Below are 24,318 nucleotides of genomic sequence, written 5' to 3' on the forward strand. Positions count from 1 at the left end.
CCTCTTTTCCCCTTGTTCTCCTTTCTGCTTCTGGAGTGTCTGTGCTTCCTCCTCCCCAGCAGGAATGAGGCAGGGAGCCCCTGCTCTGGGAGACAGGAGATATGGATTCAGAACCAGGCAGAGGCAGGATGCAAACTGTAGGCAGGACAGACCTTCTCCCACAAGCTCTTCTGTTCTCTGTCCTGTTCTCTTTCTCCTGATGCAGACTGGAACTGGGTTTTGTCATGGCCCCAGAAGGATGGAGCAGAGAGTCTGGGCCGAGGGAGGTGTGTGTTGTGGAACAGGAGTTTATCTCTGGCCAGAACATCTCTCTGTGTCATGCCCTGTACTGCCAGGTGGAGTCTGCTCTCGTCCAAGGTGCTTGATCCTCTTGCAGGGTGACTTGGCTTCTCGAGGAGATGCCAGCCCCAGCTCCAAGGCCATGCTAGCACTAATTTGCTTGGTGCAGCACTAATTTGCTGGGTGGAGCACTGTGCTGACAAGCCTGGGGCGCTTTCACTTACAGAGCTGACAAGGTGCCATTAGCCTGGGGGCACTGGGTTCAGTGTAGCAGTCACAGGAGCCTAGACATGAACTTCTCTTTCATGTTGGGGTGGGATGTCTCTGCTCAACTTTGTTTGAAGGATCCCTCTGTCAGCAGCTCCTACAGGTGAGGAGGTGGCAAGATGCTCTGTCACCAGGTGCCCTGTCAGTGTTTCCTGCCTAAATAATCTTGAGGATCCTGCTCTATTTCTGTTGTGTCTCTTCCATCTCTTGCCTCCCTTTCCCTCCTTGGCCCAGCCTTGCTCTCTCTCTCTGTGCCCACCACCCCAGGATCCTGGAGGTGCAATTTATGTGCTTGGTTTTATGAACCTCTCCCATCCCTGCTCTCTGTGCTTGAGGCCACTCATCTGCCACTGTCTCAAGGTGTCTGTTGTCCCCTTGGTGGCCTGTGCTCAGCAGCTGGAGACAGTGTGCAGGGCATGTTGGAGCCAGCACAGGGGGAACTGGCAAGTTCAGAACCAGAGGAACCTCTGGATGAGAAGCTCCTCTCCTTCCCTCTTGCTGTAGCACCAGTCCTTCCTTGCACTGACTGTGCTGGTGGTTCCAGCAGGAGGTGGCTTTGCCAGGTCAGTGACCTGCCAGCCTAGGCTGCTTTCCAGTACCATCCAGGCTCCTGCCCTGCCTCCCTGCCCCAGGGGCCACTCTCTGCACTGGCCAGCTTGCCTGCCTGGTGGGACATCTTCAGTCCAGTGAAGCCCCACGCTCAGGGAGGGCAGCACGGTGAGGTGATCCCCAACACAGCCTCTGTCCCACTGTCCTTCCCAGCTCACCGCCTCCAACCACGTCAGTAACTTCACGGTCAATTACAATGTCACGGTGGAGATGATGAACAAGATGAAGAACCTGACGGTGCTGGGTGTCCTGCCCGTCCTGCCCCAGAACAGCACGGTGGAGCTCACAGCGAGGGTTCACGTTGATTCGGCTGTGGAGGCTCTGTTCCTGTGAGTCCTTTGCTACTTGGGATCTTTCTGTGCATACCTTACCTTACCTGCACTGCTTCTCTTCCCAGGGACAACTGGTCCATCTTTCAGATGCTGCCCAGTTAATTTGAAATGCCTGTGAGTGTGGGTCAGTCAGACTGGCTGGGACCTGTAGTTCAGTTCACTCTTTTAAAGTATTGCAACACTGGTCTAATATTGGGTTCCTCCTCCTCTTACCAGTGCTGTGCTCCTCTCAGCATCAGGCACAGCTTTGATACTTGTCATGCTGCTTCCTATGTTTCCTTTGGAAAACCCAGTCCCGACCTGAAAGACAGGCCAGTATTCCTCTGGGATTTCCATGATTCTCCTGTTGTGCAGTGTAACACTGTTTACCTGTTTCTCCAGGTGGGATTTTGGAGATGGTGTCCAGGAGACACACCTGTTCAAACCTCCCTATAACAAGTCTTTCCTTGTTCCTGATCCCAATGTCCATGAGGTTGTCATTGAGCACAACGTTTCACACATCTACCAAGACCCAGGTATGGTCAGGAAGGTTCTTTGGGGAAGGAGGGGCTTGGGTATTTTTGTTATGAGGGGGCTACGAGACACCGTCCAATAAAACCAAGGCATGGAAGTCGTTACCTTGTTCCTGAGCGAACAGCCAGAGTGACTGGAAGTCTGCAGTTGCCATCCTCTATATCTCTGTTTCTTGGAGAGGTTTGGCCACGCTGTAAGAAGCAGGTCCACCACACACAGTCCATTTTTGGGCAGTCTCAGTGGATGGATGAGGGGCAGGATGAGCACTGTGTTGGTGGGAGGGGTGGGCAACAGGAAGGGTCTGTTCTGTGGGCAAAGAGAAAGAAAATCTCTTCTCTGTACCTGTTGGACTGGCTCCTTACTTGGTGTTTGGTCCTCACACACACACGGCCTGCTGTAATTCCTGCTGGTCCTGGGCCAGAGCAGGGAAAAGCTGGGGTGTGCACAGCACAGGGGCAGACAGGCATGTCCTCACCCTGGTCTTGCTCCGTTCTCTTCCGATGCAGGAGAATATGCCCTGATGGTTGTCGTGTCCAACCAGTTCGAGAACCTCACGCACTTGACCCCAGTTCACGTCCACAGCTACCTGGTCGATGTGAAGGTGGAAGCAGAAGAGGAAGTTTTAGTCGTGAGGCGCCTGGTGACCTTCCGAGCCCGTGCGCTGCCGTCCCCCTATGGCGTTGTGTACACCTGGGACTTTGGGGACAGATCCCCCTGCTCACAGAGATCCAGCCTACAGTGACCTACAGCTACGCCCAGAGAGGGGTGTACAACGTCACCGTGACAGCCAACAACACCGTGAGCAGCGTGGAGACGGTGGAGTGCTACCAGGTGTTCGAAGAGATCACTGGGCTCCGAGTTTCCGCGGGCGAGGCGGCAGAGCTGGGAGCGTCTGTCACCGTCAACGCCTCCGTGCAGACCGGGGACAGCATCACCTGGGTGTTCGACCTGGGGGACGGCACGGTGCTGAGGACTCAGGAGCCAGTGGTAGAACACGTGTACATAAAGGACATCAACTGCACTGTGAACGTGACGGCTGTGAATCCTGTGAACTCCGTCTCCCAGACCGTTCCTGTTCGGATATTTGTCCTGGAGGTGCTCAAAATAGAACCAACCTCGTGCATCCCAGAGCACCCGGACGTGCAGCTCACTGCGTACGTGACGGGAATCCCGAGGAGTACATCTTCGACTGGACTTTTGGAGACGGCTCATCCAATGTCACAGTCAGTGGGGACCCTGGAGTGACGCACAACTTCACCCGGAGCGGGACCTTCCTGCTGTCCCTGACTCTCTCCAGCAGGTTTAACAAGGCTCACTATTTCACCAGCGTGTGCGTGGAGCCGGAGATAGTCAACGTCACCCTTCTCCCTTCCAAGCAGTTCGTGAGGCTTGGGGAAGAGAGCACCTTCCAGGTCAGTGCCGTGCCCCCCTACCAGTACCGCTACCGCTGGGATTTCGGCAACAACGAGTCCGCCAGGTCAAGTGGGACTGAGGTGACCTACACCTACAAGAACACTGGGGTCTTCCTGGTCACAGTGACCGTCTCCAACAACGTCTCTTTCAACAATGACACAGCATTTGTGGAAGTCCAGGAACCAGTTGGGGTAGCCAAGATTGAATATAATGGGACAAATGTTTTGGAGCTGAACCAGATCTACCTGTTCTCTGCCAGCATGAATGGAACCAAAGTGAGTTACTGCTGGGACTTTGGAGATGGCACTACCCAGCCTGGGCAAGTCGCCACCCACTCCTACAACAGCACGGGCCACTACAGCATTACTGTGATGGGCCAGAACGACGTGAGCTCCAATGAGACCACCATCGACGTCACCGTGAAACGTCGGCTCTTTGGCCTGACCATCAATGCCAGCAGGACAGTGGTGCCACTGAATGGGTCGGTGAGTTTTGTAGCCACCCTTGTGGCTGGCACTGCCATCCGCTACTCGTGGATCCTCTGCGATCGGTGCACCCCTATCCAAGGCTCCTCCACAATTTCCTACACTTTCCGGTCCGTGGGCACGTTCAACGTCATTGTGACAGCAGAGAACAAGATCAGCTCGTTGCAGGACAGCATCTACGTCTACGTCCTGGAGCAGATTGAGGGCCTGCAGGTGGCCAGCGGTGACCTGGTGGAGGACATGTATTTCCCAACAAACAAAACACTCCATTTGCAGGCCGTGGTGAGAGAGGGAACAAACATCTCCTACAGCTGGGTAGTGCACCGGGATGGCAATGCTGTACAGAGCTCCACTGGGAAAACCTTCTCCTTCAGCGTCCCTGAAGCTGGGAACTACACTGTCTACCTGAAGGCCACCAATATGCTGGGATGTGCCACTGTTAACAGGACACTGGAGTTTGTTGAAAGCCTTGGTCTCCTAAAGCCCTATGCCTTCCCCAACCCAGCTGCCATTAATGCCTCTGTTAACATAAGTGCCACCATAACCAGTGGCACTGGCATCACGTACGTGTGGTACCTCGAGGATGGCTCCTCTCCTGTTACTTCTGAACCCTTCATTATACACTCCTTCCAAAGCCCTGGGGTGATTGATGTCGTCGTTGGAGCAGAAAACAAGCTGAATTCAACCAATTCAACAATTTCTATCTGTGTAGAGGAGGTTATAGAGGGGCTGAGTATAGGGACAGCAGAGCTGGACTGTAGGTACGTCTCATCAGGCTCCACGGTGGTCTTTGAGGGGGAGCTGCAGAAAGGGACTGAGGTGACCTGGCTTTGGGAGGTGCCCAATGGCACCTTGAGTGGCCAGTCTGTGGCAGTCACGTTCCCCACAGCAGGGCTTTACACAGTCCATCTGAACGCGTCCAACGACATCAGCTGGGCTCTGGCCAGCAGGAATATCTCAGTGCTGGACAGGATCCAAGGCCTGGAAGTTCTCGCCAGCAAGAAGGTGGTGGAGCCAGGGGAACAGGTCACCTTTGTGATCAGGATGTTGTCAGGTACCTCTGTGAGTTACCTGGTGAGCATAAGTGGGGACTACTCTGTGGTGCTCAACGGGTCCCGGTACACCCACGAGTTCACCAAGAGCGGCGATTATTTGGTGACTGTGACCGTGCAGAACCAGATCAGCATCGCCCACGCCCAGGTGCTCATCTCTGTCCTGGAGGCCATCCGGGATGTCAGGCTCCTGAACTGCTGCGAGGAGGGCATCCCCACGGGCACGGAGAAGAGCTTCAGTGCCTGTGTGGGGAGCGGCTCCCGTGTGTCCTTCTCCTGGCGCTTCTCCCTGTGGAAAGAGCAAGGTCGATCCGTGGTCACTGTGTCAGGAGAGAGTGTCTCCTACACTCCAGACGCTGCAGGGCTGCTTGAGATTCACCTCAGTGCCTTCAATGACTTGGGAAGTGTCAATATCACCAGAGCAATCCAGGTCCAAGACCCGATAGTGCAGGTCTCCCTCTCTGCCTCCAATGCCTTTGTCAACAGGACGGCACTGTTTGAAGCCACGGTGGTGCCCAGCAGCAGGAGCGTTGAGTTCTTGTGGAGCTTTGGGGATGGTTCTTCCACTCAAACAACCAGGGTTGCAGTGGCCAACTATTCCTACCTGAGCCCCGGGGATTACCTGGTGGAGGTGAATGCCACCAATCTCATCAGCTTCTTCATAGCCCAGCTCACCGTCACCGTCAGAGTCCTGGAGTGCGAGGAGCCGGAGGTGGAGCTGGCCTTGCCCCCCCAGGTAGTCATGAAGCGATCCCAGAGGAACTACCTGGAGGCACAGATTGACCTCCGGGGGTGCATCAAGTACCAGACAGAGCACCTGTGGGAGATCTACCGAGCACCCAGCTGCATGGACCTGGACGACTCCAGCAGGATCCGGCTGCCCAACGTTGACGTGAACAGGCCCCAGCTGGTTATCCCGAAGCTCGCCCTGGAAGTTGGGAACTATTGCTTCATGTTTATTGTCTCCTTTGGAGACACCCCGCTGTCCAAAAGCATCTTTGCCAATGTGACTGTGATCCCGAGCAAGCTGGTCCCAATCATCGATGGGGGGTCGTACCGTGTATGGTCCAACACTCAGGACTTAATCTTGGACGGGGAGAAGTCCTACGACCCGAACCTGGATGATGGTGAACAGACTCCGCTGTGGTACGAGTGGTCCTGTACGTACTCCTCCAAGGTAAGAGCAGTCTTGCACAGCCAGGGAGCTCCAGCTGCACGTCAGCTCCACTACAAACACGTCTGGCTTGAAATAGCTGCTGACTGCATTTCTGGGGGATGAGGGCTCTGGTCCCTCTCCCGTTAACAATTAAATGTCTCTGATGCCATCAGGGGACAGAGTTAGACTTTGGAGAGGTCAAGTGACCACAAGCTATGGTCACAAGCAGGTCACTGTCCTCACATGCTGCAGTGGTCTGACCCTGCACTGATGGAGGGGCAAGGGAGAACTGCCCTGCAGGTCCTGATGGGAGATCCACCTCAGGAGCACTTTGTGACTTAATGCTTGTAAAATGTCATGTTTTCTGTATTTGCCTCAAAATAGCAAGATGTGGAGTGTCTGTGGATTAGACCTTTTGGTTTAATGTGAGCTTTTTGTGTTTCTTGGCAATGTTTATAAGCCATTTAATGAAGAATTAATTGCTATAAAATACGAATCTGAAGCTCAGATGAAACACAGGAGTATTCCAAGTACTGTTTACTAACCTGAAGAGTAGGATGATGTGTTTTATTGTCCACACACGCCCTGTTTCTCCCACCCCAGTGGTGGCACTGCGCAGCGAGGTCTGTGGCAGTGACTCTGTGTGGACCTGAATGTTTTGGCTGTGGACTAACCCGACTTGCACCCGTACCAAGGAGGGTTTGAAAGTTCTTTTCTCCTTGCAAGCAGAGCTCGGCTGCAGGGTGCTCTCTGAATTTCAGTGCCAGTGAAGGAATTGTCACAATTCCCAAAGCTGAATTAGAAGCAGATGTGGAGTACACGTTCGACCTCACCGTCAGGAAGGGGGGGATGAGTCCCGAGGCAACCAACCAAACCGTACGTACCACGGACAGCTGTCTCTTCTCTCCTTGGGTGCCTGTTGCTGGACACAGCCAAACTGGGAGTCACAGAACTGTAGAATGGTTGGGTTGGAAGGACCTTCCACCTCCTACCATGGGCAGGGAGACCTTCCACTAGCCCAGGTTGCTCCAAGTCTCGCCCAACCTGGCCTTGGACACTTGCAGGGATGGGGCAGCCACAGCTTCTCTGGACAACCTCACCACCCTCCCAGGGAAGAATTAGTCCCCAGATCTTAGGGCAGCACTGGGGTTCTGTAACTGGTCTCATCCAGGTCATTGGCAGGAACAGACGTCGGTACTTCTGTGATAGAACCATCTTACAGTCATCTTCCTTGGGCAGCACTTTTTGCTTGTCCTGCCAAGTCCTTTTAGTTTCTGTATAGAATCATGTAGGTTGGAAAAGATCTCTAAGATCATCGAATCCCACCATGGGCCAGCGAAGGAGTCCAGCCTTGGTCGGTGACTCTCCCGGCACTTTGTGCAGTCCTGGCTCTTCACATGCCACAGCACCAGGGTCTTCCCTGGTTTTTGCCCAGAGAGAGCTTCCTAAGAGCTGGTGCTTAATTCTACCATCAACAGTTCCTCTCTTCTCTCCTTCCAAATTTTGTGAAGGGAGGATTTTCTTAAGTGCATGTTGTTTATGTCACATCAAGCCCAAGGCCAAGCGCACCCGCAGCCCGACGGTTCGTGTCAGGAACATTCATCTGGTGCACTTGGCAATTAGAGGTGTAGTTACTCTGAAAGTGGAAACTCTTACTGCCGGGGTTTGAAACCAGAGCTGGAGGGTGAAAAGAAAAAAAAGAAATTGATAGTCTTTCAAGGACATTCCGTACTATCTGGTTTCCATGCGCGAGCGCAAAACAATGATCCCAGTGTCGCAGGAAATTTGCAAATACTGGAGGAATGAATGGAGCTTCAATGCTCTCAGGCTTAATGCTGGGGAGTATTTATCCTCTTTTAAGAGTCTGCCATGTTAAACAATGTCTTCATTACTGTCTTTGAATTCATAATGCTCGTTATGCCAGGACAGAGGGCTCTGTCCAAGGCTGGACAGGGCTGTTTCCTGGGGGATTAAAGGAATTTAGACAAAGTACAGGGGTCAGAGCTCAATAGCTGTTGTGTCTGAGCCGCCGGTGCCTCTACTCTCTCTGGGTGCTCTGCCAGGAAGGTGTGGTAGATATCTTGAGAAGTGCAGTTAGATTCCAGCTCAAAGCCTGGAACAACATGCTGCTCTCTGGAAAAGGTGGTTCTTCCATCCCTAACCTACAGCCAAAGCAGGGTTTGCTGGGAATTCAGCACAGGGGGCCATAGGGACATTTTGAAAGCAATTTAAGTTGCTAAAGTATAGATAAAGTAAATCCAGAATGACTTAGATTGGCCCAGTTTGGCATTGAGTGGTTCTTGAAAACCAGTGACAGAATTGGGCAGTGTAAGAGCAGTGATGTAGCTTAAATCTGACTGGAAATCCTTTGGGAATCCCTTCCTGCTGTTTTCCTTAGCATAGGCTGGGCTGGTGCAGAGCGATTCCCCCTTTCAGATCTGGGTGCTGGGATGTTACATTTTAGATGTCTGGATTTTGGTGTCAGATCTTCTGATGGAGCCTCTTGCTTTCCCAGGTGTTCATCAAGAGGGGAGGAGTCCCTATTGTGTCCCTGGAGTGTGTTTCCTGCAAGGCTCAGTCTGTCTACGAAGTCAGCAAGAGCTCCTATGTCTACCTGGAGGGAACCTGCCAGAACTGTCACAACGACTCCAAGCTTGGGGTAAAGTCACTAGCCTTTGCTTCACCTTTGGTAAAGGGTTTTTCCTCCATGTTGATTGGCATTTTGCCTGTTATTCTGGTGGCTCAAGCAGAGGTGGTTTAGTCTCTCCTGATCCCCCGAGTACCTCCTGCCCTCCTCTGGTTCCTGATTCCACTGCACAGCATCCCTGCAGCCTGTGGAGTGGAGCAGGTCTCAGAATGGGAAGTCCTGTTGCTCCCAGCAAGCCCAGCATGTCCTTGCCTGGCATTTTCTGCCTGGTTATCTCACTGTTTCTCTTGTTATCACAATTGTATGTTTGTGCTATTAACAGTAACCACCCAGGCCATGTTCAGCTTGAAGCATATAAAGCATGGTATCCCGTGGAGACTCCACCAGTCCTTCATTTATTTCCTGTGTTTTGTACTCTGTATTATGAAATATTCTGTCGGAGGGTGATGTAATCCCAGAAACTAAAGTAGATCTCACAGTGGAAATATTCCCACCAGACATTTTGGAAAGGTTCCAGTTCTTGTTGCTGTAGCACACAAGACTAAAGCTGAATTATCAACTGCAAATTTGGCAGACGCTCCCACTAGAAATCTGTTACTTTTTATAAGAGACTCAATCTGAAAACATTTTAAGGACATAACTGCAGATTTAAACAAAACTTCTCCTGTCTCTCCATCCCTGCAGAGGTGGGCAGCACACAGCTTTAAGAACAAGTCTCTCATCCTGGACAAAACAACAACCTCCACTGGGGACACGGGGATGAACCTGGTGCTGAGGCCAGGGGCGCTGAAGGATGGCGAGGGCTACACCTTCACCCTGCACATCACAGACCTCACCACGGGGGAGGAGGGCTTCGCCTCCATCGACCTGCTCCCCAACCAGCCCCCCGTGGGGGGAAGGTGCTCCCTGTCTCCCGAAGGACCCCTCAGGGCGCTCATGACGAAGGTGCACTTTGAGTGTGCAGGTGAGAGGGTTGGGTGGGCACTGGCCAGTCCTCCCTGCTCCTCACGGGCAAAGCCTTCCCATGGCCAGTGTTGCCAGATGCTCTTCCCACAGATGTTTCCTTTACCCCAAACTCCTACCCCAGGACATTGTTGGCCAGGGCTGAGCTCGGAAGCGGCTTGGCCCATGAACCGCTTTGTGTGCCCGAATTATGGAGCTCTAACACTCATGGTAGCAGGCAGGCAGTTTTATAAATCCTAATTCCTGTAGTTGAATGGTGACATCCAGGCCAGACTGGCTCTTGGGGAAGAAACTGGTGCTTCAGTGCAGGAAAAACAAGATGGTGCCCAAAACTGAGTCACATGTATGTGGGAAGAATCAAAGGACAAAGCACTGGGGCCAGCTCTGCCATGTGGGCTGGATGTTCCCACCAGCAGTTACCTTCCCAACCAGCTGCAGAGACAGCAACAACGAGCCCAGCTTTGGAAAAGTGGCCTGGCTGATGTCCCATAGCCTTGGGCCAAGGACTAAGTGCCTCTGGAAACCAGATTTCCCCAAATGATTAGTGTTAGAGATTAGAGCTGTTTGTGCACAGTGCTGGGAAGCCACGCGGAGAGGGGATGGATGCTGCTGCTTCCAGGGGATGGGTCACCAGAGCTGGGGGAGCAGCAGAGTGTGTTCAGCGTGGTGTGGCTGTAACTTTGGGATGTTTTGAGCTATCCAGAATAATCCTGAAACCCGTCCCTCTTTGGAATGGTGGGAATTTTAGCTCTTAGATTGTTTTTAAGCTGAAGTGACAGAGCAGGACACGGACCTACTGGTGGATGTCCAGCTCTAGCAGAGCCAGCACCTTCACTGGGGCTCACTGGCAAACATACAGTGCATTTCCTAGCCCCCAGAAACTCCCCAAAATTCCTGGAAACTCCAAGGAAACCTTTGTGCGGGTTTTATCCTTGACTCAGTTGTTCCTGAGATGCTGAACTGCCTGAGGGCTGAGCCTCTGTCAGGCTTTATGAGGCTTGTACAGAGGCCGTGGCCTTGGTCGATGCTGTTCCCAGTCCCAGCAGTTATTCCTATTTTTATTTTGATCATGGATTTTGCATAACCCCTTTAAACAGGAGCCAAACACTGTCCCTCTCACCAGAGCAGGGTGACCCTTGCTGGGGACAGCAGCAAGGGCAGATCCATAGAATCATCAGAGAAGCCTGGAGTGGTTTGGGTGGGAAGGGACCTTAAAGCTCATCCAGTTCCACCCTCTGCCATGGGCAGGGACACCTTCCACCAGCCCAGGTTGCTCCAAGCCCCGTCCATGCAGAAGGGCTGAGCGGGGTGGGACACCCCGGGGACGGAAGGAGCACAGCCCAGGCAGGTCAGGCTTTGGGAAGGTGTGTGCAGCCCCCCCGTGCCCTGGCCCCCCTCAGCCCCCCGTGGGGGTTTGCCTTGCAGGCTGGCGGGACACGGAGGACGCGGAGGGCCCGCTGGTGTACATCCTGCTGGCCTCGCGCCGCCGCCGCGGCCACTTCCACGAGTTCTGCCTCTACAAGGGCAGCCGAGCCGAGCACGGCGCCTTCCTGCCCCCCGGCTTCCACGAGAGCGGCTTCCAGGTGTCCGTGTCCGTTCTGGTGCAGGACCAGCTGGGAGCCACCGTGGTGGCCGTGAACAGGTAAGGGATCACCCACAGGGTCAGTGTCCAGCCTGGGCTCCACATCCCGGTCCCGTGGCTGGGCCGCCAGGTCCCTGTCCTGAGGGGCTCGGTGGGTCCTGGGTGAAAGGTCTGCCTCCTGGCAGAGGCTGTTGGCAGGAAGGGGAGGGGAGGCTCAGCAGAAGTGCAGTACAGAGAATTCCAGTCTTTGTGGGTCATCGCTCGAGGGGGAGATTTTCCCAGAAGTTACTGCTTTGTAGAATCTTGGAATCGTGGAAACGTTAAGGCTGGAAAAGACCTCTTAAGATCATCAGGTCCCAGAGCTGGGCTGATGAGGAGCCAGGCCTCAGGTCCATGGTGGTTTTCCTTACAGCTCCTGCAGAGTGGGTACCAGGGTGTCAGCAGGGCTGTCTTTGTGGCTCACCCACCTGCTTCCCTGTTCCTCACCCTTCCCAGCCCCGGTGACCAGTCTGCACCTAACCCAGATCCCTCTTTCCCTTGCAGCTCCATGGAAATTGGCTTACCCGAGGGCTTTCCCAGCCTTTCCCACTGGCTCTACAACCAAACTGACACTGTGCTCCAGGGATTGGTGAAACAAGGGGACCCTCAGCAGGTCATTGAGTACTCCCTGGCCCTCATCACCATCTTAAATGAGGTAAGGAAGCTCTTTGTGCCCAAGTGGGGCCTCCAGAAGTCCTTGTAGTCACCAGGAAAGTTCATGGGCAATTTTATACAACAATGTAGGGAAATTACTAATTCTACAGCATCACCCTCCTGGCAGAATTCCCTTTAAGGGAAGGGTTAGGGCAGGAATTTCAGGCTATACTGTTGTTTTCCTGCCTGGTAAGAGCCTGCTGCACTCATGGAAGCCAGGCAGGGATGATCCCCTGAGCACAGGACTCTGCTAGCTGGGTAAGGACTACACTGGGCACCACTTATCTGTCAAGTGCAAGGCTGTTCAGATAATTGCTTGGAAGGCACAAGCAAAACTGAGAAAGTTCTGCTGGGAAACCAGCTTATTAGATCCCTCTGGGGAGAAGCAGAGTCGGGGAGGTACAGAGGGCATGGAAGAGGTGACTTCAGCTCAGCTCATCATCCTCTGGAACAACCTCATAGATCTCCTCACTCTGTGTGCTTTTGTCCCCCCAGTACGAGCGATCCATGCTTCTGGAACCCGAGGCTGGGAATGAATTTGAGCTCCGGACCTGGACTCGCAACAACATCACAGAGACGCTGAACTCCCTGAAGGTGAACACTGTTGATGACATCCAGCAGATCTCGGCGGCCCTGGCGCAGTGCACGGTACGTTCCCGTCACCACCTCCCACCTCTGGCCGTCCAGCTGCAGCTCAGGTGCTCTCCAGTCCTTGTTGTGCTTCCCTGGCTCCCTCCCCGACACGGGGGGGCTCCAGAAACACTGGGATAACTTGCTGGGGGAGTTGCAGAATCTCTGAGGACAGACTGGGCTCCCATCAGGAGTGGCACGAGTAGAGCTGGACCTGCCTCGGGCCAGGGGCCGGCACCAAGGCCTGGTGTTCCTCCCAGCCCTGTTTCTAGCCTGCAGGATGAGAAACCCTCCTCTGCTCTGCTCTGCTCTGCTCTGCTGCTGACTGGAAGTGCCTTGTTCCCCAGCCAGTTCCCAGTGCTGGGGCTGCTGCCTGGTGGATTGAGGAGGGAAGAGAGCCCAGTTATATAATGCACTTGGGGTTTGGTGGTCAGCCAGGCTGCTCTGGCATGATCCTCCTCCCCGCCCTCCCCGATCCTTGCTCTGGGGACTGGAGTCAGGTACCTTGGCCTGGGCTGAGCTTCCCCTCCAGCCAGGTCAGGGCCCTGCGCAGCGGGAACAGGCGTCGGAATGATGGACTGACTTCTGCATCCCACCCACAGAGTCCTGTCCTGTGCTCCCTTCTCTGCTTCAGAGCCTGCAGACCTCAGAAATCCCTTCTCTCTGTTCATCTTTGCCCAGGGGCTGGGGCTCAGCACATCCCTTCCCGTGCTGGATCGGTTTGTTTCTGTCTCTCCCACCTCCTCCTGCCTCGTGACTCGCTCTTGCTGTGGAAGCTTGGGCCTAGAAACAGAATTTTTATTCCACGAGAAAAGCTGACATTCCAGGATTAGTTTGTGCTCTGGATCGGAATGAAAAGCTTAGGAAAACAGTAATCTAGAATTTCCCAAGGGGTTGAGACAAGTGGAGTTCACACATTCCTTTCCTGTAGAAAGGTCCATCAGGGCTGTTACAGTTCTGATTTTACCTACAGGGGAGGGGAAGAATCAGAATTAGTTTACCCTGGAGGGAAAAAAAAAGAATCTCAGTCTTCTTGGTTGATTCTCCTCCCTGAGTAGGAGCTGCCCTTGGGTGGTTCCTCCCCATAACCCAGTTTCTTCCCCACCTCCCTGATTCCTGACTTGTGGACTCCGATTCACACACTATGTCCTGGCTTCTCAGAGCTTACAAATAAAAGCAGAAAAGGGGGAATTCAAGACCTGCAGATGCTGTTTTGATTCTTCACCAAAACATACGGTGAATCACGTCTCAATCCTATGATGATTAAAAGAAAAAAAGATGAATAAGAGCGAGGAAGGGGGTTGTGGTAACAGCTTCCATGTGTTGCCTCAGTCCCTCCCATCCAGCCTCGAGAGTGCGGGAAGCTCCAGGCCATGGCTGGAACATTCTGTTTCTTGGACACATCTGGGAGCAGAGGGAGGGACATCCATCATGCCTGAGTGGCAGGGTCCCTCCCACAGCTTTCAGGAGTATTTGGAAACTGAAAGGGATTCAGTTAGGGCTAAATCCTGCTTCCATTGATGGGAGCGGAGTGGATGGAGGAATCCTATCCAGCTTTTTCTGGTTGGGTTCTGTAGGAATAGCGTGTAGCCCCAAAGGGATGATGTGCATGGTCCTTACAAGTGAACTCTAGAGAACAGGAATATAGAATCATAGAATTCTGGAATGGTTTGGGTTGGAAAGGACCTTAAAGCTTATCCAGTCCCTCACAGGGACACCTCCCACTATCCCAGGTTGTTCCAAGCCCCGTCCATCCTGGCCTTGAACTCTCCCAGGGATGGGGCAACCACAGCTTCTCTGGGCAATCAGATGCTCCCTTTATTCCTCTTTCCAACCCAAAAGCATCCCCTGTCAGTCTCTGCCGTGCCTGCCTGTGTGTTGGCACATTGGGATGTCATGGGAGGTGGATGGAAGAGTCTTGGAGACACCAGTAACTTGTTGGCCTCTCTCAGTGTGGGCAGTGCAGCCACAGTGTCTGCTGTCCCCTCCCCAGGGCTGGGAAGAGCAGGAGTGACTTTCACAATAAAAAGGTCTTTGCAGGACTGAGCCAGCTGGACTTGTCCACACCTGCCTCCTCTTTCCCTGGGGATGTTCCTGCTCCATCAGACCCTGTTTCCCTTCCCAGGTGGTGAGCAAGGAACTGGTGTGCAAGTCATGCCTGACGAGGACCTTGAACAAGCTGGAGACCATGATGACCATTCTGCAGGGGGAAACGACCCCGGGCACCGTGACACCCACTGGCATCGCTGACAACATCCTCAACATCACAGGTGAGCTCTGTCCTGCAGGCCTGGGGACAGTGACCAGGGCACAGGGCTCCTGCTGAGGGGAGCTTGGGAGGCCTCCTCCTCCTCCTCTGCCATTTGGGGTTTGGCCTTCTCAGGCTGTTAGGAAATTGCATCTGACATGTGATTCGGAGTGTGGCATCCCAGTGGTCTCTTCCCCCTCATGTTTCCCAGGGTTGTCCTGGCTTTGGCAGCTTCTCTGCGGACATTTAAATATGACAGTTGTTAATAAACTCCCTAATACTCCTAATAAACTCACTAATTCTCCAGGGATTTCTCTTTTCAGTAAACAATGAGTAACAGCTATGGCTTCCAGATGCTTGCCTTCTGGTTGGAGTCTGAGGAGGCTTTCAGACCTCACTGGGGCATCTGTGAACCCTGTGTGGAAATTCCCACCTGGTTGACCTGGGAGGAACCAGAGACACATTCTCTGCACTCCTTTCTGAGTGTTCTCCACTTTATGGTGCAAAAACCTAGTAACATATGTTTGTTTTATCCTTTCCTTCCCTGTTTCCTTATCTGTGGTTCTAGTCACTACACAGGAGGAAAATAAAGCCAGTTGTGATTAAGTGTTTCTCACCAAACTTTGTAGATTAGAGAGGTTGCAGGAATTTCTGGCAGCTCTGTTTTTAACTCTGGGCTACAAACACTTCCAGTGGGGAAGGTCATGTGCAGAGTGTGGAGTAACAGTGAGAAGACAGTAAGGGAAGCCTTGTCTGATTGTTTTGGGAAGGTGTCAGGTGTTATCTGAACTGTAGAGTTATCCAGGCTATTTACCACTTCCTCTGTTTGCACCTTCATTTCTCTCCTGGCAGGTGACCTAATCCACCTTGTCAATACAGTTTCACAAGAATCCAAGCCCCAGGAGCTGCTTGCTGATTCCCACAACTTGCTGCTGGCTCCCAAAGCCTACAACCTGTCTTCCAGCCTGATGCGCATCCTCATGAAGTCCCGAGTGCTGAATGAAGAGCCCCTTGAGCTGGTGGGAGGAGAAATTAAGGCCACAGGCAAGAGGTCTGACCCCTTCAACTTGCTTTGCTACGAAAACACGCCAAACTGCCAGTTCTCCATCCCCCAGGCCTTCAACTCCACCCTTTCCAACCTGACGGATGTCATTCAAGTCATGTTCCAGGTGGACTCCAATCCTTTCCCCTTTGGTTACATCAGCAACTACACTGTGTCCACAAAGGTGGCCTCCATGGAGTTCCAGACACACAACGGGGTGCAGATCCCCATCGGGAGCCTGGACTCGGAGAAAGCCATCACTGTGATGGTGTCAAACAGCACAGATCCCGACAACCTCGCTGTTGGCACTGAAGTCATCGAGCCAAGAACCTCTGTCAGCCTGATTGTGGACATGGAGAGCAACAACAGAGAAGCAGGACTGCACTTCCAGCTCACCTACAGAGTCCTCAATGGTAGCACAGACAAATCCATTTCCTCGTGCTCTTTGTTCTTCCTGTGGGAGAGGAGGGCTGGGTGCTGTGACACCCCTCTGTGTCAAGGGATAGCTGGGGTGAGAGAGGATACCAGGGGTAGCCAGCAGGTTCCACACTGCATGGCTGAGGTTCTGGCTGTCTCAGGCATTATCCAGTGCCCAGAGTCATCCTTGTTTGTGGATGAGAAGCCTTTTGCTTTTCTCAGTCCTTCTGTTGAGCCACATTAGCACTGGAGGGAGTTGGTCTAACCCCAATCCCAGGCAGGTACGATGGTATCCAGTGCTCAGGGTTCCTCTGAGCTGCAGTCTGAGAGAGTGCAGTCTGGAAAAGCATCTGTCATGGCTTTCTGCATTCCTGATTCTCCTCCCTGAACACCCACTGCTGGCAGCAGGCCTGTGGTCAAGTCTCCCAGGCGTTTCTGAAGCCCTCTGTGTCTCTCCCCTCCCCACACAGATCACTACCTTGCCAGCGAGCCCGAGCCGTTCATCATGGCCTATCTCCATCACGAGCCTGAGCCCAACGAGCACAACTGCACTGCCTCCAAGAAAATCGGCCTGGATGCCCTGGCTGGAAGTGACCACAAGCTCTACACCTTCTTCACCTCACCCAGGTAAGAGAAATCTCCCTGGTGGTCCCTGTCACCCAGGGATACCTGATACCTGCTGGAGTGTGACTGCAGCTTGTCCAGGTTTCCATCCTCTGTGCACCATCTTCTCAGAGCTGCCCAGCCTTAGCAGGACTCTTCCCAAGGGACTCACACTGACCTTGGTGGGTTCAGGGTTTGCTTTATGCAGCTCATGAAACCCTTTCCCAGAGCAAAGCACTCCTTGTAATCTTGTTCTTGTTCTGCAGTGAAACCTTCAGAGAGCACCTCTGTCCTCACAGCTCCCCTTCCCAGTGGGTGACAGGAGAACACCACATCCCTTCTGGGCTCCCAAAAGCTCTTTTCTTCTTATCACAGCAGTCATTCCTGCAAGTCCAGTTGCTGTCTTGCCCTGGAATACATGTTCATGTCTTGTGTTATTTAGGAGCCATTCCTAGGCATTATCCGAGGAGAAAAGATGGGCAGCTTGGGAATAGGTGGGGCAGGAGTGGAGCCACTGTTGTGCAAGTTGGCACAGCTTCCATGGCTTTTGGGAACAGGATGCTCAAGAGGAATAAATCATCCTAATCAAATCTCCTCTCAGCCAAGATTCTTGGAAGTGTCGTGGGAGTCAGTGGGACACAGGGAAGGGCAAGGGGGAGAGCTGGGCAGGGAGGATGTGCAGTAGAGCTCCAGGTGCTGAAATAATACAAAATGAAGGATTCAGGTGGTCTGGTGAACCTCTATCTGCACTTCCAAAGAGTGTAAATCATACCATGTTCACTGGGCTTCTCCTCTTCACTGTGTGCTTTCCATGGGCACACATCCATCAGAGCAGGCTTTGCATCCCTTCAGAAGCTGGGTTAGTCATCTCCTTGCTCTTTCCCTTGTCCAGAACGGATGATCCCATCCAGAGATACTACCTGAACATCACCAACCACTTCAGCTGGTCTGCAGTGGAGGTGACGCTGGGGCTCTACACGTCCCTGTGCCAGTACTTCAGCGAGCGGGAGAAGCGCTGGAAAACAGAAGGAATTGTCCCCCTGGAGGAGACCAGGCCAGACCAGGCCGTGTGCTTAACCCAGCACCTCACTGCCTTTGGGGCCAGCCTGTTTGTGCCCCCAAACTCTGTCCAGTTCATCTTCCCTGTGAGTACCACCAAGCAGAGGCTGAGCAGTGTTGTCACACGCTGAGCAGGTTGTTGTCACCTCGCAAAGCCTCGGGCTCCTGTCGGCTTCCTGCTTGAGCTGGGTCAGGCTGCCCTGTGCCCACCTGGCACCAGCACAGGCACCTGGGAGCCTTTGGGAGGTGCAGATGGGCACAGCTCACACAGGGCTGTGTCCTCCGGTTGGGAATCCTGGCTGCTGCTGAAAACAGACCTTTGGCAGATGGCTTTAGTCCCTGATCTGGACACCTCACTGTGCGTTCACCTCTTAGGGAGATGCCAAACTCTCCTTCCAGCTGTCACCCAGCGCTGTTTTATCCCAAGGAATTGCACCTGCCAGCTGCTCCCTGCTTCCCAAGGGTATCCAAGCCCTTCCTCGCTCTGTCCCTGTGACGTGAGTGGGAGCAGAGAGCTCCTGGCAGCTGCTGCTGTGGTCCATGGGATCACGTCTGAGCGGAGATGAGAGCCAGGAAGGAGGCAGGGGATGGGAAGAGAGATCCTCCTGGGGAAGGAGAGCTGCCTTTCAACATGTTCCTTTCCTCCCAGGCCCCAGGCCCAGGTCTGAACTACATCGTCCTGCTGACCTGTGCCGTGTGCTTTGTGACCTACTCGGTGGCTGCGCTGATCGTGCACAAGCTGGACATGATCGACCTGCACCGGGTGGGAGTGATTCCCTTCTGCGGGAAGAACGGGATGTACAAATACGAGATCCTGGTGAAGACGGGCTGGGGCAGAGGATCAGGTTAGCCCACAGGCTGCTCCCGTGTGTGGTGCCTCAGGTGACATCTGCATTGTTCCCCTGGTCTCGCCTCAGCACGTCACCCACTGAATGTTCCCTGCAGGGCCCAGAGCTGAGCTGCTGTTTGAGGCAGCTCTGAGCAGTCAGGCCAGGGCTTCCCACAGCATTCCCAGTTCTTATTGGGTGATGATGGGACAGGTCAAAAATCATGGAGTCACAGACTGGTTTGGGTTGGAAGGTTCCTTAGAGATCATCTCATTCCAGCCCCACTGGTGCAGGTCCCTGGCAGGATGGCGGGGCTGGAACGGCCACACCTTGGGTCGGCTTCCCTAAGTGAGCCCCTTCCCTGCAGGTACCACAGCCCACGTGGGGATCGCCCTGTACGGGGTGGACAACAAAAGTGGTCACAGGCACCTGGATGGAGACAACGCCTTCCACCGCAACAGCCTGGACGTGTTCCAGATCGCCACGGAGCGCAGCCTCGGCAGCATCTGGCGCATCCGCATCTGGCACGACAACAAAGGTGGGGCACCAGCACGGGTGGGGTGGGGCACGTGGATGGATCACACACCCCAGGCCAGAACCAGCCTCTGATCCTCCTGATTTCTGGGCCAGGAGAGAGGGATGAGAGCCTGCAGTGGCTCCTGGTGACCTGCTGGCTTCTGGGGCACATTGCTGGGGGAACATGGAGTGTCCATCACAGGGAATTCCACAGACTGGCCAGGTGTCACCCCAGACACGTATGATGCCACATGCTGTGCACTATGACAGTCTGTAAATGTCACCTCAGGGGTGAGCTGGCTGTGCCAAACTTTTCTGGGTAGTGTGCCTTTTCCATCGATGATGATGGTGTCACAGGGAACTGCTGCTGTCCCACTGACAGGTCCTTGTGTGGCCCTCTCAGCTTTGCAGGCTCACACAGGGAATATCTGCCATGGAATATTTCTCCATCTCTTCCCTTTCAGGACTCAGCCCCTCCTGGTACCTGCAGCACGTCATCGTGCGGGACCTGCAGAGCAGCAAGAGCTACTTCTTCCTGGTGAACGACTGGCTGTCGGTGGAGAGCGAGGACAACGATGGCATGGTGGAGAAGGAGGTGTTTGCTGCCAGTGAGTGCTCACCCCGGTGTGGGTTTGGGGTGCTGAGCAGTTCTCATGGCACAGGAGAGCAGAGAGGCCCCAGAACCTCCTCGTGGCAGTGACACCCAGTGCTCTGCTGGGTCTTTTGTGCTGGAGGACAGGGCACAGCGAGGACTGTGCAGGAGAGAACCACAGAATCGTGCAATTGTTAAGGTTGTCAGCGGGGAGGGGTGTGGGGGGCACAGCCAGGTCCCCCCTGCAGCGCAGCCACCCCGAGTGTCCCTCTCTGTCCCCAGGCGAGACGGAGCTGAGGAGCTTCTCGCGGATCTTCGTGGCGGAGCTGCAGCGAGGCTTCTTCGAGAAGCACGTGTGGCTGTCACTGTGGGACCGCCCGCCCCGCAGCCGCTTCACCCGTGTCCAGAGAGCCACCTGCTGCTCCCTGCTCGTCTTCCTCTTCCTCTGTGCCAACGCCGTGTGGTACGGCGTGGTGGGCAACGTCCACCTCAGGTGCGCTGGGCCCTCGGTGCCCTGGCCAGCCCCTCTTTCTTTCTCTGCCCACCTGAAATACCTGGTTGTGCAGTTTTATCTCCTGCTTTCTTACCTGCCAACCCCAAAGGCTCCTGCTGACACCTGTCTTGTGTCTCTTGATTCTCTCCAGCAACGTGGCCGTTTCCAACCTGATCCCTGTGAATGTGGACACGGTGGCTGTTGGCCTGGTGTCCAGCGTGGTGGTTTATCCCCTCTACCTGGTCATTTTATTTCTCTTCCGGATGGCTCGTGGCAAGGTGAGGAGGAGGAGTGGTTGCTGGCTGCTCTCATGGGTGGGATGCCACCAGCTTTGCTTATCTGAGGCTAAATTTTGCCCTTCCTGGGACCTCACCCCTCCAGCACTCACCACTCCACATCGCTCCAAGTGGTCTCTGCACTTCCCAGTTGTGCTGCACCATGGCCAGACCCTTCCCTTAGGGAGTCTCTACCTCCCTCCCTTGACCTCAGATCACTGCCTGGACTCTGACAGTGCCCAGAGACCAAAGGGGCAGATTTTAGGAGCTGTTTAGGCACCTCCTCCCTCTTGATTTCAGTGTGTGACAGTCACTCAAATGCCATGCAAAGGCACAACCCTTTGCTGCACTGGCAGGAGCCCGGGAGATGCTCACTGGAGCCTCTCTAATGGAATGTCTGCCCTGGGTACAGCTCAGCTGGCTGAGCAGAGCTGTGGTTAAGCAGCTGGGAAGGGATTAGCTGGGGATTTTATGACTAGTTAGGCACAATTAACAGCCACATTAAGTATTGCAGCCAACTGCTCAGGGACTGATGAGCAGCAACTGTGTCTGATGCTCCTTGTTCCTGTAAGCACACAGAAACAAGCTTTCAAACTCAGGGGGCTTCCTGGGAGCTTGTGCCTGGGACAGCCTGGGTGGTGCTGGGCTGTGGTGCATGAGGTGTAGTGGAGGATGGGTCTGTGCCTGTTCTCAGCCCCCCTGGGCAGGTCTGGGCTCCCCACCAGAGCAGGGAGCTGGAGGGATCCTCAGCAGCAGTGACAGTGTCACCTCCACCCCTCCTTCCTGTCCCCTGCAGGTCTCCATCAGCCACACAGTGACTCACTCAGACCAGCAATCCTTGGAGATTGACAACTACCTGGACTCCTCAATCCTCGACAGCTCCTTCCCCACCTTCCCCGGGCTCCAGGCAGAGGTAACTGCTTCCTTCCCAAAGCTGGGCAGGCTACAAGGAGCTGTGTGCTCCCTGCAGGGACAGTGTCCACCCCAGCTGTCAGGGGGAGAGCTGAGGCACTCAAGTGCCTCTGGAAAATGCCAGTGCTGGGGGAGAGCACAGCTCAGGCCAATCCCAGATCTGTCTCCAGCTGTCTGTGGGCATGGATCTTCCCGGAGTGCCTGCGGGTTATCTCTGGAGGGGAGCAGGCTCCTGGAGGTGTGGGCCCAGAGCTGGCAGCACCTCCAGCTTCCCAGTGACCTCTGGTGCTCACAACCTGCTGCTTTAGCCAGGCACAGACCAGTGTCACATGCCTGAAATGCCTCTGTTTTCCTCCACAGGCCTTCTCTGAGCAAACCAAAACAGATCTGTTCTTGGAGGACTCCAAAAGGTGAGGAGGTTTCTGGGGATGGAGTTTCTGCTTTGCTGGGCTGGGCTTGTGCTGTTTCCCTGCAGACATTCCTAACCAGTTCCTTTTCTCCTGCTTCCCCACACGGACCTGATGCCCCCATCCGTGTTTTCCCGCAGCCTGGTGCGGTGGCCCTCCAGTGAGGCCCTGCTCAGCTGGCCAGACCTCCTCAGTGACCCCTCCATCATGGGCAACACCATCCAGAAGCTGAAGAGAGGCCAGGCCAGCCGCCACCTCGGGCTCGAGGCCCCGCTGGCCACCGAGGAGGACAGTTTGTCCCTTGGCATTCACCAGGGACAGCCTCGGTACTTCTCTGCCTCAGGTTAGAGAGGCAGAGCTGCAGAGCTGCTGCCATTACCACTGGCTTCACTTTGAAGGGCAGAGGAGGAGGGTTGGGTCTACTTAACAGGGGTTTTAGTCTGGGAAAGCAGAAATCGTGGTGGGGATCAGTCTGAAGTGAGTGGTCCCACACTGCCAGCAGACTGGGAGCAAGAAGGGGTGTGTTTCCGTGGGAGTGCTGCAAGCAACCAGCACTTTCTCGCTGCTTGCAAAGCCACAGTGTCTCCCTGAGCCTCTGTAAGTGGCTGGAGAAGGAGAACTTGGCTCCCTTGAACCAGCAGTTTTCTGCCTGGCTCTGCAGGACCTGGGGCTGGACAGGAGCTGAGGGACAGGAGCAGGGGAGGGCTGTCCATGGAGAAGGACATCACCCTGGCCCTCCTCCTCCTCCCCAGTTCCACCACTTGACTGAGCCCTTGTGTGTGGAGCCATGCCCTGGTGTGTGCTGTGCTCGTGCCCAATGCTCTTTGTGCTCTGTCCCTTCCCCAGACGAGGATCTGATCCGGCAGATCCTGGCAGATGGAGCCAGCGGCATCTCCCACTCCCAGGACCTGGGACCATACATGAGAGCTGAAACAGATCTGATCTCAGGCCTGTAAGTGTTTGGGGGGCAGAGTCCCCACTGAGCCCGAGCCTCCTGCCCCTTGTCCTCCCTCCCAGCTGAGCTGAAATGTCCCTGGATTCGGGACATTTCCATGGGTCACTGTTCCTGCTGGCCATGATTCCTGCAGCCCCCACAGCCAGCGCTCCAGGAGGACACAGTTGTCACCCTTTGCCTCTCAGTGCCAGCAGTGACACAGCTGTCACCCTTCACCTCGGCAGGTCCAGCGTGTTCGGGGAGAAGGTGGAGACTGTCATGATGCAGAAGCTGAACGACAAAGGGCAGAGCGTGGCAGCTCCTCCCAGGGAAGTGAGCAGATCAGCCAAGTCCACATGGACAGGTACCAGGGCTGTGCCCATCAGGGCAGGGGGAGTGTGCAGGGACAGGGGCCATCCCACACAGCAGCACTTGGGGGAGCAGAGGGGAAATACAAAAGCAGTCTTAGGAAAGGCTTGGGCTGTATCTGCTATTTCCTGCCAGCTTCTTTTGGAGCCTGTATCTCTTCGTGTGCTGCTTAGTGGCAAATGTTCGGGATAATCCCTCCAAACTCACCCAGGATGGGTGGGGAGCTCAGCCCTTTCTGTGCCCACTGGATCCCTTTGGCAAGAATGTTCACATTTGCTTTCCCTCCTCCTCCCAGTTGCAGACCAAACGTTCAGGAAGCGCTTGCTCCCCCCCTGGTGCTCCTACCTGGCTCATGGCATCAGCCTCCTGCTCTTCGCCACCTCCACGGGGGTCTCCGTGTGGATCGGGGTGGGCTTTTCCTCCAGCGTGGCCCTCATGTGGCTCATCTCAGGGATATTCAGCTTTCTGGCATCCTTCCTGGTCTGGGAGCCCCTGAAGGTGAGGATACCATGACACACCTGTACATGTGTGTAATTTGTGTCTTGTCCAGCTGCTAATCACAGAGTCACTGAATCGGGGGGTGGGAAAAGCCCTGTAAGGTCATCAGATCCAACCATCAGCCCACCATGTTCACCACTAACCCTGTCCTCGTGCCACACCCACACGGTTTTTGAGCATTTCCAGGGATGGGGACTCCCCCACTGCCCTGGGCAGCTGTGCCAGGGCTGGACAACCTTTCCTGTGAAGAATTCGAGTCAGACTGGGCCTGATGGTCATTGAATGGTCTCTCCCAGCTCCGTATCCCTCAGGAAAGGAAGGATGTGGATGCCAGCAGGAGCAGGGGAGGCAGGGCTGCTGGGAGGGCTGGTGGCACGTTGTTTTAGGGGTAGTCTGGCTGCTCCAGGGAGCAGCTGTGCTGTGCTGGCTGTGCTCAAGGGCCCACAGGAGCTGCTGCTGGGATGCCCGGGTGGCACAGCTCTCCGCAGGCTCAGACTCTCCCTGT

The 24,318-nt window shown here is 54.6% G+C and overlaps 1 protein-coding gene across 1 annotated transcript in view; it reads left to right on the forward strand.

Annotated features, from left to right (window-relative positions):
- PKD1 (polycystin 1, transient receptor potential channel interacting) overlaps positions 1-24,318 on the forward strand; it is an 81,824-nt gene that overhangs the window by 46,877 nt on the left and 10,629 nt on the right. Inside the window, 26 exon segments of the mRNA XM_050317874.1 lie at positions 1,309-1,484; positions 1,869-2,002; positions 2,507-2,713; positions 2,716-3,159; positions 3,162-6,127; positions 6,836-6,982; positions 8,622-8,765; positions 9,438-9,717; positions 11,142-11,358; positions 11,842-11,992; positions 12,487-12,639; positions 14,747-14,891; positions 15,722-16,324; positions 16,799-16,955; positions 17,824-18,076; positions 18,640-18,835; positions 19,185-19,355; positions 19,798-19,941; positions 20,208-20,418; positions 20,570-20,696; positions 21,490-21,606; positions 21,966-22,015; positions 22,153-22,355; positions 22,859-22,964; positions 23,192-23,310; positions 23,611-23,813. Coding sequence (XP_050173831.1) covers positions 1,309-1,484; positions 1,869-2,002; positions 2,507-2,713; positions 2,716-3,159; positions 3,162-6,127; positions 6,836-6,982; positions 8,622-8,765; positions 9,438-9,717; positions 11,142-11,358; positions 11,842-11,992; positions 12,487-12,639; positions 14,747-14,891; positions 15,722-16,324; positions 16,799-16,955; positions 17,824-18,076; positions 18,640-18,835; positions 19,185-19,355; positions 19,798-19,941; positions 20,208-20,418; positions 20,570-20,696; positions 21,490-21,606; positions 21,966-22,015; positions 22,153-22,355; positions 22,859-22,964; positions 23,192-23,310; positions 23,611-23,813 — 7,824 coding nt within the window.

The sequence above is a fragment of the Myiozetetes cayanensis genome, unplaced genomic scaffold, assembly GCF_022539395.1.
Source record: "Myiozetetes cayanensis isolate MyiCay16 unplaced genomic scaffold, myiCay2020 scf20-37, whole genome shotgun sequence".
In the NCBI taxonomy this organism is placed as follows: domain Eukaryota; kingdom Metazoa; phylum Chordata; class Aves; order Passeriformes; family Tyrannidae; genus Myiozetetes; species Myiozetetes cayanensis.